General features: G+C 42.0%; 1 protein-coding gene across 4 annotated transcripts in view; it reads left to right on the top strand.

The window, feature by feature from the left end:
* Window positions 1-17737, top strand: part of LOC138739242 (arrestin domain-containing protein 3-like) — a 46878-nt gene extending 29141 nt beyond the window's left edge. For 2 of the 4 annotated variants that reach the window (XM_069890899.1, XM_069890908.1), the window contains exons 5-7: window positions 501-757; window positions 4729-4891; window positions 16251-17737. In XM_069890899.1, the coding sequence (XP_069747000.1) occupies window positions 501-757; window positions 4729-4891; window positions 16251-16300 (470 nt within the window). In that variant the 3' untranslated portion in view covers window positions 16301-17737. Of the gene's footprint in view, window positions 1-500; window positions 758-1179; window positions 1210-4728; window positions 4892-16250 lie in introns of those variants that run through there. The other 2 variants (XM_069890915.1, XM_069890926.1) reach the window with 2 other exon arrangements.
* Window positions 17738-20105: the final 2368 nt, after the last annotated feature.

Below are 20105 nucleotides of genomic sequence, written 5' to 3'. Positions count from 1 at the left end.
TATCCCAGCCTTTTCTGTAAATTAGCCAATCTGTGCTGATCCATCAAGTCATAAGTTATTACTTTCTGCAGTAAGCTGTTACTTGGTAACTTGTCAAATGCCCTTTGGAAAACCACATGCATGCACTTCTGGTACCTCTTTATCCATTCTGCTCAATACATCCTCTGAGAACTCGAGTACATTTGGCAAACACGTGTTCCACTGATAAGATGATGTTCCCTCTGCTTGATTTCATTTTGAAGTTCCAATTGCCCTGCTTCTTCATGCTTTCCTGCACTTCCCAACAACAGAGATGAGACCTACTATCGTGTTCTTTCTATCTCCCTCCTTTATTAAATAGAGAGTTGCCATCTGCAGTTTGCTAATCTGTTGACAGTTTTCCAGAATTTAGAGAATTTTGGAAGATCACAAAATTGTGCTTGCTGACTTGTGTTAGTACAACTAGTTTGCTATGAAGTACAGGAGGAAGATACAAGATTATGGATTTTGCTCTTTCACAGGTGAATCGATTCAAATTGTTGCTGAAATTGAGAACCACTCTTCCCGCACAGTAGTGCCAAAGGCAGCTATTTATAAAACAACTGTATACCATGCAAAAAGCAAGTCAAAAACATGTTCGGAGTCAATAGCTGAAGTGAAGGGAGACTCTATATTAGCTGGACAAAAAGAGAGCCGAAATGTAATGGTATTGAAAATTCCACAAGTGCCTCCAACATTGATGAACTGCACCATTATCCAGATGGGTTACTCACTTAAGGTAATTTTTTGAATTGTAGTTTTGAGATGGGGCAATGGAAAACACGGACAATGACACAAAGTGTATGGCAACAGCAAATGTCCAAAGACGGAGCATGCTGCTTGCAACCCATTGTTTTATTTGCCTCCCATTTTCCCTCATCGGGTGCCTTGAAGGCTTCCACCCTCCAGCCAAAGCATTTTGGTTCAAAAGCTTTTTGGAGAACATGAATATAAGCATGACGGTGCAGCATGCAGTCAAGAAAGAAAATATTACATTGGCCTCCATTCCATAAGGTATTAAGTAGAAGAGTAAAGTTAAAGTTATACAGGCCTGAAACTGATCTGTCAGTGCACCAAATTCACAATAACCATCAAGTACCAACTTTCACTAACATTATATTAATCCCGTTTACTTCTATCCACATTTCTATCGTACCCCAGATCCATCTCTACTAAAATTGTATTAATCCGGTATGCTCAAGACTTCATTGGTGCTAGACTGGCAGGTTTTCTGGACTATTTGATGTTATTCCAGGTAACGCTTCCAATGCACTTTTCATTTGTGTGTGTGTTTTTTAAGATATTACATATGAATGTAATATATTTTCCAGTGAACCAGTGGGTTTCAAGGGTGCACAGGAATCAGGATCCCAGTGGATTTCAAGGGAGTGAGGGATCCAGCATCCTGGTGAGTCCAGGAAATGGGCCCAGTGAGTATATAGGAATGTGGGAAATTGGACCCCAGTAAATTTGAAGAGAGCATGAGAATTAAGCTCCAGTATGTTTAGAATGACTGTGGGAACAAGGGCACAGGTGAGTTAAAAGTGAGGTTACAGGTTACAGGAACTGAGATCCTGGTGATTTTAAAGGGAGTGCAGAAGATAGGGCCCTTGTGAATTTAAAGGGAACATAGGAGACAGGGCTCAAGTGAGTTTACTTATCTACACATTAAGGGAAATATCTAATTAGCCAACCAATATGACTAGTAGCATTTACATCAACAGTGATGAAGTGTTTTGAAAGGGTGTCGGCTCCTTTCTGAGGATACATTCCAGTTCACCTATTGTAGCACAGGTTGACAGCAGATGTCAAAGCCTTGGAATTCCTGGACTGTAAAGGTGCATTCATCAGGATGCTCTTTATCATCTACAGTCCAGCATTTAGCACCATCATCCCCTCAAAACTGATCAGCAAACTCCAAGACTTGAGAGTTAGCTCCCTACTGTGTAATTGGATCATGGATTTCCTCATCTCAAGACCACTATCAGTGGTGATTGGTAAGAACTTCTCCACAATCTCCATCCATACCGGAGCATCACAGGGCTGCATTCTTAACCCCCTGCTCTACTCACTTTGCACCTACGACTGTGTGGCTCAGTATGACAATAACACCATCTTCAAATTTGCAGATGATACCACGGTTTTGGGTTGAATTATGAAAGGGGATGAGGCAGCATACAGGTGGGAGACTGAAAATGTTGCTGAATGGTGCACCAACAACAACCTTGCACTCAAAGTCACCAAAACTAAGGAGCTGATTGTTGACTTCAGGAAAGGAAAGCCAGAGGTGTACGATCCGGTGATCATTGGGGGATCAGAGGTGGAGAGGGTGAGCAAATAGGAGTCACGATCTCGGAAGATCTTTCCTGAGCCAAAACATTAATGGCATCATGATGAAACCACGTCAGCGCCTCGACTTCCTCAGGTGTTTTCAGAGGTTTGGTATGACACCAGAAACCCTGGCAAATTTCCACAGATGTGTGGTGGAAAGTGCGCATCATTGTCTGGTGTGGGAACACCAATACCCCTGAGGGTAAAGTCCTGCAAAAAGTAGTGGACACAGCCCAGGATATCATATGCAAAACCCTCCTCATTATTGAGAACATCTTCAGGGAATGCTGCCGTCAGAGAACAGCAGCAATCATCAAGGATCCACACCTTCCAGCTCCTGCTCTGTTCTTGCTGCTACCATCAGGAAAGAGGTATGAGTGCCAGAAAACGCTCACCACCATTGCGAACATCTACAGGGAACACTGCCATCAGAAAACGACGGCAATCATCAAAGATCCACACCACCCTGGACGTGCTCTGTTCTTGCTGCTGCCTTCAGGAAAGAGGTTCAGGTGCCACAAAACTTTCACCACCAGGTTCAGGAACAGCTGCTACCCCTCCACCATCAGACTCCTCAACGACAAACTCAACTAGAGACTCATTTAAGGACACATTGATTTTTTTTATTCTCTGTTTTGCACAGAGTTTGTTTACATTTGTTGTCTGTTTACAGTTTATTCGTTTACATGGGTATGTTGTGTACAGTTCTTCTTTTGCACTACCAATAAGATTCTGCCTCACCCGCAGGAAAAAGAATTTCATGGTTGTATGTTATGTCAGGTATGTACTCCGACAATAAATCGTAAAAAATCTGAATTCACACTTTGGGACGCAGGAGAGAATGGGATCACTTGAGGGAACTTTCAAGGTCACAGGGAGAATGTGCAACACTGCACATACAGCACTGACAGGATATCCCAACTCTAATTGAAGTAGGTCACATTCAGAGGACCGTGTGCATCTTCTGTCATTCTCTAAGAATGGATATACGTACCATGGAGAATGGCAGCAGAGGTTCATTAGACTGATTGCTAAGAAGGTGCTTCTATTGTCTCAGGAGGGATTGGATTGGCCAAGTATCTGTGCTTAGAAGAATGAGGAAGGGATCTCATTGAAATGTACAGACTAGATGTGGGGATGATGCTACCCTGTCTCAAACAAAATGTCACATTGTTACCTGAGGTAAACTGAGGGACTGGTAAGAGTGGTGAAATTGTTGAATTCTCTGCCACAGGTGTTGGAAACCATGTCCGTGAACATATTTAAAAAGGACATAGATTTCTTGACACAAAGGCATTGAGAAGTGTGGGGAGAGTGCAGGAACATGGTATTGGGTCAGAAGGTCAACCCTGATATTTTTCAATGGGATAGTCAGCCTCAGAATCCAAATGTACTACAATTGCCTGTGTTTATTTCTGTAAATGACAATTATATATTTTAATGTATTACAAAATAATTTAATCTACTTTGTATAAGAACTCCGCATGAAACCTAATTATTTGGTTGTGCAATCTGATTTTATAGCAGCAAAGTTAAAAAAAATATGGTGGCACAGTTGACGTAGCAATTAGGGCAATGCTTGTTACGGCGCCAGCGATCAGGACTGGGGTTCGAAATCCACGCTGACTGCAAGGAGTTTGTACATTCTCCCTGTGTCTGTGTGGGTTTCCTCTGGACGTTCCTGTTCACCCCCCACCCCCCACCATTCAAACATAGGTCAAATGGGTATAATTGAGCGGCACAGGCTTGTAGGCTAATGGGGCCTGTGACCACGCTGTACAAATGTCCAAATTGTGAGCTCAGCATAGATAATTAAATGCAACTGACTGGAGCAGCATATCTTCTTGATTAAAATCAGCATGAACTGAGCATGCAGGGATGAAGATGTCTCCGTCCCAAAACTGATTCTTACCTTGGTGGCCGAGCATAGAGTTCTGTTGGGTCTACAGGGAATTTTTGTTAAGGTTTTCTTCAGCTGTTGCCTGATATTTTTTTTTAATTTTGCCATATACAGGTGAAGCTATGTAAGCAATGACCAAACTTGGCTGCATCTTCAGAGCACATTATTAACCATGATATGTATAAGTTATAAAAGACAGTATCAATACAGTATAGTATCAATACATTAAATCTTAAAGCTGTTTTTCAGGCATTTTAAATTATTTTTCTCATATTGATATAAACAATAGAATAACCAAACAAAATTGCTTATCTTTTCTTCAGTAAAGCTTTGTGTCTGTGATAGGACAACATCAAAAGTTTGACTGCACCAACTTTACTGCAATGGCAGAGCAGGAATAAAGGAAGACAACAAACTTGAAACAAAGGTGTTGCCAGTGTGATCTTTAAATCCTTAATGCTGTGCTTGTTGTTCCTTAGGTGGGTGTAAGTATTCCAGGAGCAATGAATTTGACCGTCAATTTACCAATAGTGATTGGTACAATACCATTGCATTCTTTCGGAGGCCCAGTTAGTGACTTTAATACTCCGCATTTGATGGACTACAGCAATGTAAACCCTGCACTCCCTGATGGACCTCCAGGTAAGGGCAAGATTGAATTACTGAGTAGCACACTACAGAAAAACACCACTCTCCATCAAGCATCCATTTACACTCATTTTATTACTAACCCCATTTCATTGCTAACCCACATTCCCATCAGCAACCTCCAGATTCAATTTCCCTTGCACCAAGGGCAATCTACAGTGACCAATTAATCTATCAACCTGCCTTTAGGATGCAGAAGGAAACTAGAGCATACGGTGGGGGGGGTTTACACCTGGTCACAGGGAGAGAGTGGAACTCTGTGGCCATTGGAATCACAGTGGACACGATGAAATAACCACACAAGGTGTTTTTTGAGTGAATTAAATGGATTTATTCTTCATAATCTGCGCAACCTTTTAAAAGCACGAATCATGCGCCCAACATGCACTGACGTCATCATGTACTGGTGTCACATAGCCGGATCGATGCCTTCTGGGAGTTGTAGTGCCGCCGTAGCACCACTACAACTCCATACAGACCATGCCAGAGGTCAGGATTTATGTGTTCAAACTAGTCTGTGTTACAGTCAAACTAATGACCTTCTGACTTGAAGGAATCCACCCTTCACTAATAGGCAGAGCCAAATGGTGGCCACCATCAATTCTAATTAGTGTAGCGGCTGCTCTCCCCAGCCAGACTCCTCGGCCAGGAGTCAGACATTGACCCCAATCATTATTCTTGCTGGGAAGTGAGCCGGTGCAGGCCTTGGGAGTCAGGGGACAGATGGTTGAATGTCCACACAGATAAGGGAAAGGTCAGCTCAGGCAGTCAACACCTAAGGAGAGAATGATGGGGAGAGCACAATGATAACTAAAGAAAGGAGTCGAGTCAACAGCTCAGAAAGTAGGCCCACATTTTTCTCCATGCAGCCTCCACTCCATCTCACCTCATTATCATCTCCTCCTCCCTCTTCTGTTTATCCTGCTTCCCCTTACACCCATCCCATTATCCCATTTGGACCCTCCCTGTGGGAGTGAGTTCCATGCTCTAGTCCCTGGAGGAAGAGGTCTCTCCGGATCTCTCACCTGGATTTATCAGTGACCACGATGGGTCCTTTTTGACATCTCCCCCACAGGAGGAAACCTCTTCCCCATTTTTGTCCTGATTAGATCATCCACAGCCTTCCAGAAAAAAAAAATAAAACAGTGCATTTATATTCCCTGACCTCTGCTGACTGAAGGCACTTCTCAATGACTAGGTCTAATGAGAGGGAGCTAATACCATACTGATGGATTTATGACCCCCTTGTATCTAAGGGTTGTAGTATTAGCAATCGTTTGCCCATTCGATCCCATCCATTGCAGAAGGCTAACTACATCCCTACCCCAAACAGGCAACAAGCACAGCACTGGCCTCATGCTGGGTCACGTTTGTACTTGGAAGAGATGGCTAGTAATGATTGGCACATCCAGGCTGCTCAGCATGCAGAGGTAGAATGAGCTGGTGTACCTAATGCTCGAAGAGAAAGAGATCTGAAGAGTGGTATAAGGTTATGAGTATATGAGCAGTGCAGAAGTTGGGGGAATTTCCAGGAGCAGGACTTTCAGTCTTTGATTAAAATTATAATACTTGTCCTGCAGATGTATTATTTGTCTATATCTGTTATGTCTGGTTGGACGTCTGCATGTTTTTGCACCGAGATCCAGAGAACGCTGTTTCGTTGGGTTGTACTTGTTCAATCAGATGACAATAGACTTGACTTGAAGCTTGTCTTCAATGCTGGAAAAGCCGTTAATTAACTGAGAGCACACAAGAGGAGTACTAATATTTCCAAAAGTCTATCTGATCGCAGTACTTTCTAAAGAAACATATTTGGGATTTTAAAAATATTGAGATTCTTCTTGACTCTTTAATTACTTTTGGTAAAGTATGGCAGGCTGGTTCCAGATGATTCCATTTCCATTTTCAGGTTTCTTTGGAACTCCCTGCATTTCCCTACATTAGTAGTGGAAGTTGAGGACAGCCAAAATAAACTGATTTGAACGTGGACATCTCAAATTCCTTGATAAGTGCTTCCCTCCTTGTGTAGTTCCAAGAATTGAAGGACCCATCAATGTTTATAATGGGCAGGGGATTGAACTACAAGAGTCTAACTGAAGAGTTTATGGTCACTAGTAGGCCTTTGACAAGATCCCGCATGGGAGATTGGTCAAGAAAGTTCAGTTACTTGGTATTCAGGATTAGGTAGTAAATTGGTTTAGGCATGGGCTTTGTGGGAGAAATCAGAGAGTAGATGATTGCCTCTCTGACTGGAGGCCTGCGACTAGTGGTGCACCTCAGGAGTCGGTGCTGAGACCATTGTTGTTTGTCATCTATATGAATGATCTGGATGATAATGTGCATCAGCAAATTTGCAGAGTAAGACTGGGGGTGCAGTGAATAGCAAGCAAGGTTTTCAAGATGGGATCTGGGCCAGCCGGAAAAATGGGTGCAAAATGGCAGATGGAATTTAATATGGACAATTTTGAGGTGTATATTTTGGGAGGGCAAACCAGGTTAGGACATGCATGGTAAATGCTAAGGCACTGTAGAATGTGGTAGAACAGAGGGATCTGGCACATAATCCCCTGAAAGTAGTGTCATAGGTCGATAGAGCCGTAAAGAGAGCTTTTGGCACATTGACCTTCATGAATCAAAGTATTAATTAGAGGAGTTGAGATGTTATTTTGAAGTTGTTTAAGACATTGGTGAAGCCAAATTTGGAATATTAGTCACATACCAACAGAAAGGGTATCAATAAAATTGAAAAGAGTGAACAAAAATGTTACAATGTTGACAGGACATGAGGAGCTGAGTTACAGGGAAACTGTGAATAAGTTAGGACTTTATTTCTCAGAACCATAGAATAGTAAAGCACAGAGACCAGCCCCTTTGTCCCTTCTAGTCTGTGCCAAAGCATTTTTTTTTGCATAGTCCCACTGACCAGCACCCTGTCCATAGCCATCCATACCTCTCCCATCCATGTACCTGTCCAAATTCTTCTTAAATGTTCAAATTTAGCCTGCATTCACCACTTCAGCTGGAAGCTTGTTCCACATTCCTGCCACACTCTGTGTGAAGAAGTTCCCCCTCACGTTTCCCCTAAACTTTTCCCCTTTCACCCTAACCCATGTCCTCTGGTTTATATGTCACCTACCCTCAGTGGAAAAAGCATGCCTATATTTTTTTTCTTTGGCTTGGCTTCGCGGACGAAGATTTATGGAGGGGGTAAAATGTCCACGTCAGCTGCAGGCTCGTTGGTGGCTGACAAATCCAATGCGGGACAGGCAGACACGGTTGCAGCGGTTGCAGGGGAAAATTGGTTGGTTGGGGTTGGGTGTTGGGTTTTTCCTCCTTTGCCTATATTTACTCTGTCTAAAACCCTCATAATTTTAAATACCTCTAACAAATCTCCTCTCATTCTTCTACGCTCCAGGGAATAAAGTCCTTAACCTGTTTAACCTTACCCTGTAACTCAGTTCCTGAAGTCCAGGCAACATCCTAGTAAATTTCTGCACTCTTTCAATCTTATGATATTTTTCCTCTAGTTAGATGACCAAAACTGCACACAATAATCCAAATTTGGCTTCACCAATACTTTATACAATTTTACCATAACATCCCAACTCCTATACTCAATTCTGATTTAGGAAGGCCAATATGCGCCCAGCCCTAGGACCCTGAAACATCTACTAACAAGGTAAGTAGCACATTTTTGCTCTTACATGCCCTGTATCCCTGTAATAGTTTGTTAAATATAATAGAAACCAGATAAATTTTATTTTTCTTATATTTTAAATTCAGTCATATATGCGGATGGTCTTAAGTCAGGGACTACTTGAACTGTACCTGTAGAAACCCTTAAGAATTTCCTCCACGTTGTCTGCCAAAACAACCTCATATCTTCTTTTAACGTTCCTTGGTTCTTTCTTGAGTTTTTTTCTTGCATTTTTTTATACTCCTCAAGTACCTCATTTGCTCCATTTGCCTATACCTGTTATACACCTCTCTTCTTCCAAACCAGATCCCCAATATCCCCCAAAAACCAAGGTTCCCTATGGCTGTTAACTTTGCCTTTAATCCTGACAGAAACATACAAACTCTGTACTCTCAAAAGTTCAACTTTTGAAGGTCCTCCACTTACCTCACACATCCTTACCCAAAAACAACTTGCCCCAATCCATGCATTCTTGATCCTTTCTCATTTCCTCCAAATTGGCCTTTCTCTTTAGAATCTCAGCTCGCGGACCAGACCTTTCCTTCTTCATAATTACTTAAGACTAATGGCATTATGGTGACTGGACCCAAAATGTTCCCAACACTTAGTTCTGTCGCCTGTCCTGTCTTGTACCCTAATAGGAGATCCAGTATTGCACTCTCTCTAGTTATTACCTCTATTTATTGATTTAGAAAACTTTTCTGAACTCATTTGACAAACTCCAAACTATCCAGCTCTTTTACAGTACGGTCAATGTGTAGAAAGTTAAAATCTCCTACTATTACAACCTTGTGCTTCCTGCAGCTGTCTGTGATTTGCTCCTCCAATTCTCACTGACTAATGTTGGTCTAAAATACAACCCCATGAGTGTGGTCATACCTTTCTTGTTCCTCCATTCCACCCATTTAGCCTCAGTAGATGAGCCCTCTGGTCGGTTCTGCTTGAACTCAGCTGTGATATTTTCCTTGATAAACAATGCTACTCCTCCCCCTATTGCACCTGAAGCAACGGAATCCGGAACATAGAGCTGCCAGTCCTGCCCCACCTGCAACCAAGCTTCACTAATGGCCACAATGTCAAAATTCCATGTGTCGATCCTCGGTCTGTGCTTCCTTTCCTACAACGCTTGCATCGAAATAGATGCACCTAAGAATATTTCCACCACTTACAATCCCTTGACTTCTAATGTTATATGCAATATTCACATAATTTTTTCCCTCCTCCACTCCTCTATCTGCTCTGGCTTCCATCCCCCTGCAAATCTAATTTATTTAAACCCATTGGAGCAGCACCAGCAAATCTTCCTGCAAAAATATTAGTCCCCCTCCAGTTTAAATGCAAACTGTCCTGTCGGAAGTGGTCCCACCTCCCCTGGAAGAGAGCCCAATGATCCAGAAACCTGAAGCCCACCCTCCTGCACTATCTCTTTAGCCACATGTTAAGATGCATTATCCTCCTATTTCTAACCTAACTAGCACGTGGCACGGGTAGCAATCCTGGGATCACCAGCCTCGTCAAATTTGCACCCAACTCCTTGAACTCTCTTTGCAGGATCTCATCACCCTTCCTAGCCAGGTCATTGGTCCCTACATGCCCCACAACATCTGGCTGCTCTTCCTCCCTTCTGAGATTGCCATGAACTTGATCTGAGATAACTCAGACCCTGGGACCAAGGAGGCAACATACCACCCAGGGAGGCAACATACCATCCAGGAATCTCATTCCCTTCCACAGAACCTCTTACCTGACCCCCTAACTATGGTATCCCCTATCACTATAGCTTGCCTCTTCTCCTCCCTTCCCTTCTTAGCGACCAGTCCAAACTCTGTGCTAGAGACCTGATTGCCATAGCTTGTCCCTGGTAGGTTCCCCCCCTTCCAACATTATCCCACCCCAACATTATCCAAAATGGCATACTTTTTATTGAGGGAATTGCCGTGCACTGCCTGCCTATTCCCTTTTCCTCTCCTGTCTATCACCCATCTATCCTCCTCCTGCCTCCAAGGAGTGATAGTGTCCATTTAACTCTTGTATATTATCCCCTCTGCCTCCCTAATGGCGCGGAGTTCATCCAATTCCAGCTCTAATTCCTTAACTCGTGTTGTCAGGAGCTGCAGCTGGATGCACTTCTCGCAGATTAAGTCTTCAGCAATACTGCTGGCTTCCCTGATGACCCGCATACTGCAAGAGGAGCATTCCCCTGCCTTGGCTGCCATTCCCACTGTCTATGACTAGAGGAAAAATCTCTCCTCTGAAAAATCAAAGAATGAGGAGAGATATGATAGAAGTGCCCAAAGTTATGAGGCGTATAGATGCAAGCAGGCTTTTCCCACTGAGGTTGGGTGAAACAAAAACAAGAGAACATGGGTGAAAGGTGAAATGTTTAAGGGACACATGAGGTGGTAAGAGTGTGAAATGGGGTGCCAGCAGAAGTGGTGGATGTGGGTTTGATTTAATATCGGAGTAATTTGAATAGATGCATGGATTGGAGGGGTATGGAGAACAATGATCTGAGGGTAGGTCGATGGAACTAGGTTGAAAAATAAATTGGCATGGACTAAATGGGTTGAAGGCTCTGTTTCTGTGTTGCCATGTTCTATGGTTCCATGAATAGTAATTACAACTGTTTTTTTTTAATTTTGTGATCAGTTAGTTTTACTTGAGTTGATTCATTATAATACCACAAAACAACAGCTACATAACAATCTTTCATACCCTTTCTAAACAAGGAGCTTCACACCATGTCAGTCATGAGTTAGTTGATGATCCAGTGCTGCGTATTTCCTGTGAACTATCCACGTCGACTCTTCACTTTACATTTGAATTCTCCATCCCATTGCTCAATTAATGAGCCTTGCTTTGTGATGAACTCTGGTGAACAAGTTCAGCTCCACATTACCACCTTCTCTTTTGGCAGAAGGCTGAAAATTCTGCTAATGTGGTCTCCAAACAACTTGGGCTGGAGTAGGCAAGGACTTAACTCAAACGGAGTTGCATCTAAGTCAGTCTCACAGTTGCCTTGGTACAATTTACAGGCTACACTTAAATTTCATTCCATATTTTAAAAAAATGTAAATCTTGCGACTCTAGATAACTTTCTGTACTCAACTAACCACACCTTGTTTGACTGTACTATCTTGATCCTATTTGCTTTAAAATGACATGTTAGCCAGTCCTTGGTTATGAAGTAATGTTGTTCCATCTGAGTAATTTACAAAATGCTTTGAGGGGAAAAAGCTCTGGGCGTATCAGTATTTACAAGTGCTGATGAATGTTCATGTCAGCAACAATTTAATTATTAAGATTTCCAAAGGTTTTCGGGGATTAATCCAGGCTTAGTTGAGCTAAGATTGCTACATTACTGTGGATTTTGTAGGTTTTCTGGAAAGCCAGTTCACTGCTTTCAAGAGAAAACAGACGGTTAACAAAATAGGTTTTTTTTCAACTAGCGACCTACTTTCTCAAAGTTTATTTCCAAGATCGTGGACTCTTTGCATCCACCTCAGAGACTTCATGAATTGATTTGTATATTAGCAAAAAAAATGCATAAACATGACCAATTTAATAGTAGACTGCATATGCATTTAATATGCATTCTTGATGCAGATTCAACAATAGCATTTGCACTGACTTCCTGGAGTTCCCAGAAACTTTTATACCAGGAAATCTGCTCACTTGCCTTGGGGCACATCTGTCCTAATTTAGTTTGAAACATTAATTTGAATGGAAAAGACTATTTATGCAGAAGAAAATATCACATTCAGGTTCCTTACTTTTTCTATTACTTAATTGTGTTTAAATATTTTAATTGTTTTCATGGTTTAATCAATTTTGAATGTCTTTGAGTATTTGGCACATCAAAGGCATTAATTCAGATAGATTAACTGGTTTGGTTGTTGGATGTCTGCTGGCAGCAGGTCTTTTTCATTGTTTCCATATGTGGGGCTTATTTTATGTTGGCGCATGCTCATGGCCATGCCAATCAGCTTGGAACTGGCACCACTGAGGGAGTTGGTATTTGAGGCTCTGTTGAGGTAAGAATGGACTAAGAAAGTTTAGAAGCAAAGCCTCTGTCAGAAAATTCTTGAAATTTAATTTAGCAATGTTAAAATGCAGCTTTCATCGGAACTAAATTTTGTGTACTGCATTGGACCCCAGTATTGGCTGATTTTCTTGTGTAATTGCATGAAAGCTTATCATTTAGATCCAAATCTCTATAATTCAGCACTGAAGAACACCATTTGTCAGATCATTCCTGTACAGTTGAAACATCTACCACAATGCATGTTTTCCCAGAGATAACTGCAGTGGAATGGAAATAGTCACCCAACTCTTTGCTGAATGCAGATTCTCAAAGAGTGTGTGGAAAAGGATAATGTAAATTTAGACATACAGCACAGTAACAAACCATTTCGGCCCAAGAGCCCATGCTGCCCAATTACTTCCAATTAGCCTACAACCCCTGGTACTTTTCGAACAGTGGGAGGAAACCCACGAAGACCTGGGAGAATATACCAACTCCTTACAGACAGCACAGGATTCGAACCTTGGTCCTAATCACTGGCACTGTAACAGAGTTGCGCTAACCATGCCATCCCAAGAATCCTTGTCCTGGTCTATCCCTAGCAGCAGCCTGACAGAGGGCTCTCTGATCCACAAGCTGTTCCTGTGGACACTCACAGAATCAGACATCCAGAATCGCTGGAAGACCCTTAATTTGGTGAAAAATGCCCTTGGGTCTGACCCAAACTTATTGGTCTTTCAGGACAAGAAGATGTCAGTGTGGCAATGCATGCTAACGGACACATACAGGCTTGTTACAGCCAATGTGGGGGCATTGTGGGGTAAGACCACTGTCTCGAGTCCTCCCATTACTGGGCTCTGAGGGGCTGACACCAAAGGGAAATCCCTCAAACAACAGGGGTGGGAGGAGAGAAGCGATAAGTTGCCAGAGTGGTGGTAATAATGTATTGGAATCAGAATTTATTGCCATGAACAAGTCATGAAATTTGGTGTTTTATGACAGCATCATACATAGTGCAAACATTCATATTATAGCCATATTACAAATAACTATATAAAATAAAAATACATCTGATGGTAGCAGGGAAGCAATTGTCCTTGTGTTGCTGAGAGCTCGGTTTTTAGGCTCCTGTACCTTTTCCCTGATGGTGGCAGAGTGAAGAGGACACAGCCTGGATGGTGGGGGTCTTTGAGGATAGTGACTGCTTTTGTAAGACACCGCCTCATGTAGGTGTCCTCGATGGAGTGAAGTCTGGTGCCTGTGGTGTTGCTGGCTGAGTTAACAACCCTCTGGATTTTATTCTTGTCCTGAGAGTTGGCGCCTCTCAGGAATGCTCTTCACGGTACACCTATAGAAGTTTACGAGAGTCCTTGGTGACATACCAAATCTCCTTAGACACTTCATAAAGTATAGTCACTGGCGAACCTTCTTTGTGATTGCATCAACATGGAAACTCAAGGACAGATCCTCAGAGATGCTGACACTTAGGAATTTGAAGTTCTTGACTCTCTCCACTACGGATCCCTCGATGAAGACTGGGTCATGTTCTCCTGACTTCCTTCTGAAGTCCACAATCAAATCATCTCCTTGGGTAATGTTGAGCGCAAGGCTGTTGTCGTTACACCATTCCACGAGCTGATCTATCTTCCTTCTGTACGCTACCTCAGTTCTGTTGGTGTTCTGCCACAACTCTGGTGCCATCAGAAAACTCATAGATGGCATTGGAATTGTACCTGGCCACACAGTCATGGGTGTATAATGACTAGAGTAGTGGGCTAAGCATGGATCCTTGGGGTGCGCCTTTGTTGATGATCAGTGAGGAGGAGACATTTTTTTTCCAGTTCGTAATGACTATGGTCTTTCAAGTCAAGGATTGAGTTGTTGGGGGGGGCACAGAGGACTAGAGTTTGGAGAAAAAATGGAACAATGTACATTGAAAGGAATGTATAGATATGATTGACACTATTTTCTTATTAATAGGCAAACCATTTAGAACCCAGATGAAGAGGAATTTCTTTACCCAGTGGGTGGTGAATCTGTGGAATTCATTGCCACAGAGAGCAGTAGAGGCAGGTTCATTGAATATATTTAAGAGGGAATTAGATATATTTCTGCAGTGTAAGGGAATTGAGGGTTACGGAGAGAAGGCGGGAACGGGGTACTGAACTTTAAGATCAGCCATGATCTCATTGAATGGCGGAGCAGGCTCGAAGGGCTGAATGACCTACTCCTGCTCCTATCTTCTATGTTCCGATGTAACTAATTTATTGTGAACAAAGTCTATTTTTGTGAAGGAAAAAAAAAATTTTGCCACTTACACTAAGCAATAATTTAGAGTAGCCAGCTAATGCCTTTGCCATGTGAGATAAACCAGACCCCCGGGTGAAACTCGTGTGGTTATAAGGTAAATCAAGTCTGACTCAGTCTGCACTCAAGATCAGGATTGAACCTGGGTCCCTGAAATTATAAGGAAGCACATTGACTACTGTGCTGTCCCCAGCTACTGCATTACCCTGACTAACTTGGCTATCAGAGGAGAGGAAGCTTTGCTCTATAGGAGGAAGAGTTCACTCCAGAAGAGATTGCGTGCTCTTGCCAAAAAAAGGCATGGTTAGCACAATGACTTTATAGCACCAACGATCGGGACCGGGTTCAAATCCCATGCTGTCTGTAAGGAGTGTGTACGTCCTTCCCCCACGTATGTGTGGGTTTTCCCCGGGGGCTCCGGTTTTTCTTCCATCATTTGAAACGTACCGGGGGTATAGGTTAATGGGGTGTAAATTGGGCGGCATGGACTCGTGGGCCAAAATGGCCTGTTACCATGCCTTATGTCTAAATTTAAATTTTAAATGTTAAAACACTTGAGATGCTGAAAATTAAAGAAGCACAACTGCAGTCCCCAGACTGCCTGGAACTTAGTGACTGTTGGTTCTGCAGATACGTAGTATTACAGAGACTTCATCTATATTTAGCCATTGTGAATGCCAAGCAGGACAAATAATTTCCAAGGGTTTGCTAATTGGCTCCACAGGTCGAACGGTTCACTGACAGTTGCTGCCTAGGAATACTGATAAGGCGCAAACAAGGAGGTTCTAGCAAAGCGTCGAGTCACAGGGGAAAATAAAATTGAAAGAAAACATAAGTTGATTCATTGACTCTTCAGACATTGGATTAAATCTTTTCAACTGGAACCAGCAGCAACATGATAAAGGGAGAAACTTTCATACCGACTGAGCATGCCCTAAGACGGAGACTTACTGAGTGACAGATCTATCGCATCTGCCATAATGCTCAGTTGCAGGCCTCCACATCATGTCCATAGTAAGAGTCTCACTTCGCAAAGGAATTGTCTCTCCAATCACCCGCCTGGTCGTGAATAGGAGACTACATTCTCAGACTCTGAATAGTAAGCAAAGGGTAAAGTGAGTCATTGGGCTTTTAATTTTATTCAGCATTCTTACTTACCTGTTTATATTTAGATTTACATCAATTTAAGTTTTGAAATCCAATTTTATTGCTAATTATAGGTGGGGCAGATGGAGTTTGGTGGGATTGCTGGGTGGATCGTTTTAAATAAGATGAGCATGTTTTGAATTTGGTGAGATGGTTATGATTTAATTTTTCTTTTTCAGTGGAACCAGGTTTCCAAGTCAGCAACAGAAATTTTGGCTACTACACGTAAAGAATTTGAAAAGGCTTCAGATTAAACAAATCCTTCAGGGCTACTTTGTTTCCATTTGAGCCCTCTTACGTAACAAAATTCTTCTTCTAAATGTCTTCGATTTAAAGAACAGGACACAATAATCTTCAAACCAAAAAATATGTTATTTTACTTTTATTTTGTAATGTTGAATAATAAGGGCGTTCTTAATCACTTTAAGTGGATAATAATGTATTTGGAATAACAGGAGCTTTGTTAATACATTGGGCAATGCAGTTTTGTAATATGTGGCATGGATCCATGTAATGTCAGAGAATGTTTTTCATGGTCATTTTATTTTACATGTTCTGATGCCTTGCACATTTATATTAATATCATTAACTTACATCTATGTCTTTATCACATACATAACAGGAAACCAGTTGATGTAGATTTTTTGCACAGTGTATAGCATAGAAATAGCCCATTTAATCCAACCTGAATAATAGAAGCTCCCCTCATCTTGACTCCTCTAAATTTATCAACATATTTCTCTGTTCTCTTCTCCTCGGGGTGCTTGGCCAACCTCTTAAATATATCTCTATATCTGCCCCAAACACTCCCCCAAGTAACAAGTTCCATATTCCTACCATTCTTTGGGTAAAGAACTTCCTTTCAAGTTCCCTTTTGGATTTCTTATTGACTATTTTATATTGAAGGTCTCCAGATAGCCTCTTCCCCACAGGTCTAAACATGGTCCCTGCTTCCACGCTATCAAAACCTTGTACCATTTTAAAGACTTCTATTCAGTCACATTATGTTAAGAGAAAAGAAATGCAGTGAGTACAGCCCTTCCAAAACACTATAGCCTCACATTTCTGTAAACAACCTTCTGAGTTCTTGAATGCAGCCCAATCCACTTACTCAAGGCAATCCTTTCATCATTCCTCAGCCTCCCACAACTAGGTCCTGATTGACCTGATATCTGGAGCCTCACACTTTTGGCTCTGTCTGAATGCAGGTAGCAGGAGTACAGCCAAATGATTGACTTGCCAAAATGTGGTCTTGAAGAAGAGCATTCGGCATTTTTTTTATCATAGTCTGGCAGTGATCGAGTGTGCTGGAGCCTCTGGGACAGAATATTTTCTTCAAGTAGGCCTGATTAAAATCACCAAATATAATATGTAATACATTAGGGTATGTCATGACTGCATAACTCAGTGAGTGACTCCATAACTTAGTGAGTGGCTCCATAGCTCATTGGTCGAGCAATGCTCTTGCAAACCAAGGGTTGCAAGTTCATTCCTCACTAGGGCCTCATTTCTGTGAGGGGCACTGAACAAAGTGGTGACTCTCTGTCTTCCTTACGGTGGACAAAGTTGAAGAATTTTATGTATGTTACATTCTAAATGTAGTATTACGTGACAATAATGGAACCTTTAACTTTTGTTTGCAAATATATCTATCTCCAAAACAAAATGATCTTGTAATTATTATGTAATTGCTTGTGCACACTCGTTTTTACAATTAGTTACATAGGTTTGTACTCATCAAAATGTATTTCATTCATTGTAATAATGGACTTTGAGTATCATGAAGTTACTTACAGATCCAAGATTTTTTTTAAAGTTTTGGCTCAAACTGGAAAACTAGCAGGATGTGACATAACCAATAAACCAAAATAATGGATGAAGAATAATGAGAAGTGTGCATCCAGTCTCGATGAAGGTCCTGGATCCTGAAACGAGAGCTCTGTTCAATGGTCCATAGATGTTGCTTGAATTGTTGAGTGTTTTGGACACTGTTGGATATTTGTTTTTCTACTGTGCAGTGTGTGGGAACTACACAAGCAAAAAAAAAACCTTTGTTAACAAAGTCAGTCAGTGGAAGGAATTTGCCAGATATTAATGCTGATTTAACCATATAACCGTTTATGACGCGGAAAAAAGCCATGTCGGCCCTTCGAGTCCGCGCCGGTTCACTTGAACAACTCCACTAGCACAACCCACCCACTTGCCGCCCATAACCCTCCAACCCCCTCACCTCCATGTACACATCCAACCTTCTCTTAAATGACAGAAGGGACCCTGACGCAACTATCTCTTTTGGAAGATCATTCCATTCTGCCACCACTCGCTGAGTGAAAAAGCATCCTCTAATAGCTCTCCTAAAGTTATATCCCCTTACCCGTAACTCATGGCCTCTTGTTCCAACCTCCCCTGCCCTCAGGGGAAAGAGTCTGTTTATGTCTAGTCTATCTATTCCTTTCATAATTTTAAATACCTTATCAAGTCCCCTCTCAGTCATCTACATTCCAATGAATAAAGTCCCAGTCTCCTTAATCTCTCCCTGTAATCCAGATACTTGAAGCCAGGCAACATCCTTGTAAACCTTCTCTGCACCCCCTCCACTTTATCTATGTCCTTTCTATAATTTGGAGACCAGAACTGAGCACAGTACTCCAAACCAGGCCTCACCAATCCCTTAAACAGTTGTAGCATCACTTCCCAGCTCCTATACTATGATTTATGAAGGCCAATTTACCATATGCCTTCTTAACCACCCTGTCTACATGGGAATCCACCTTCAGTGAACTCTGTACCATAACCTCCCTCCAGGCCCTTCTGTTCCTCTGTGTTCTTCAATGCCCTCCCCTGACCTGCATATGTCCTATTCTGGTTGTTTTTACCAAAATGCAGCACCTCACACGTCTACATTGAATTCCATCAGCCATCTTTCAGCCCACTCTTCCAAACAAACCAAATCCTTCTGTAATCCAAGAAAAGCTTCCTCACTATCCACCACTCCCACTATTTTCGTATCATCCGCATATTTGCTTACCCAGTTAACCACGCCCTCCTCTAAATCATTAATATAAATGATAAACAACAAGGGACCCAGCACCTATCCCTGAGGCACACCGCCCATCACAGGTTTCCAACCTGACAGACAGTTGTCCACAGTGACTCTGTTGTCTATCTTCCAGCCACCTCTGAACCCATGTCACAATCTCACTAGTGACTGAACCTTCCTTATTAACCTTCCATGCAGAACCTTATCAAAAGCCTTACTAAAATACAAATAGATCACATTAACTGCCCTACCTTCATCCACTTCTTTTGTCATCTCCTCAAAAAACTCAACAAGGTTCGTCAAACACAACTTTCCCTTTACAAACCCATGCTGGGTGCCCCTAATCAATCCCTGCCTATCCAGATATGCGTATATTCTATCTCGAAGAATACCCTCCATAAACTTTCCCACCACCAAAGTCAAACTTACTGGCTGATAATTACTTGGCCTACACCTAATGCCTTTTGTAAATAATGGAACTACATTTGCAACCCTCCAATCCTGTGGTACCACACCCTCCTCATGTATCTTTGAAAAATCACTGTCAGTGGCCCTGCTATTTGCTCCCTGACCTCCCTTAAAATCCTGGGAAAATTCCCATCAGGACCAGGAGACTTATCCACCTTTATTGACCCTAGAAATTCCAAAATTCTTTCCATAACTAAGCCCTTTGCCTCTCTTATCTTGTATAGCCCAATGTCCCTTTCCCTCGTGAGTACAGACGAGAAAAAATTGTTCAATATTTCTCCCATCTCATACGGTTCCTTACATAGTTCACTGGTCCCACCATTCAGTGGACCTATTCTATCCTTAACCCTCCTTTTACTGTTCACATATCTGTAAAAACCCTTAGGATTCACCTTCACCTTATTAGCTATGGACTTCTCATTCCTTCTTTTTGCCTTTCTAATTTCCCTCTTAAGGTTCTTCCTGCAATCTAAGTAACGATCATACAATGCCTCAATCCTCTATTTTTTTATATTTAGTATAGGCC

Source organism: Narcine bancroftii, chromosome 1 (assembly GCF_036971445.1).
Source record: "Narcine bancroftii isolate sNarBan1 chromosome 1, sNarBan1.hap1, whole genome shotgun sequence".
Taxonomy (NCBI): domain Eukaryota; kingdom Metazoa; phylum Chordata; class Chondrichthyes; order Torpediniformes; family Narcinidae; genus Narcine; species Narcine bancroftii.
Note: the sequence above shows the minus strand (reverse complement) of the source record. Positions and strands in the feature narration are given on the sequence as shown.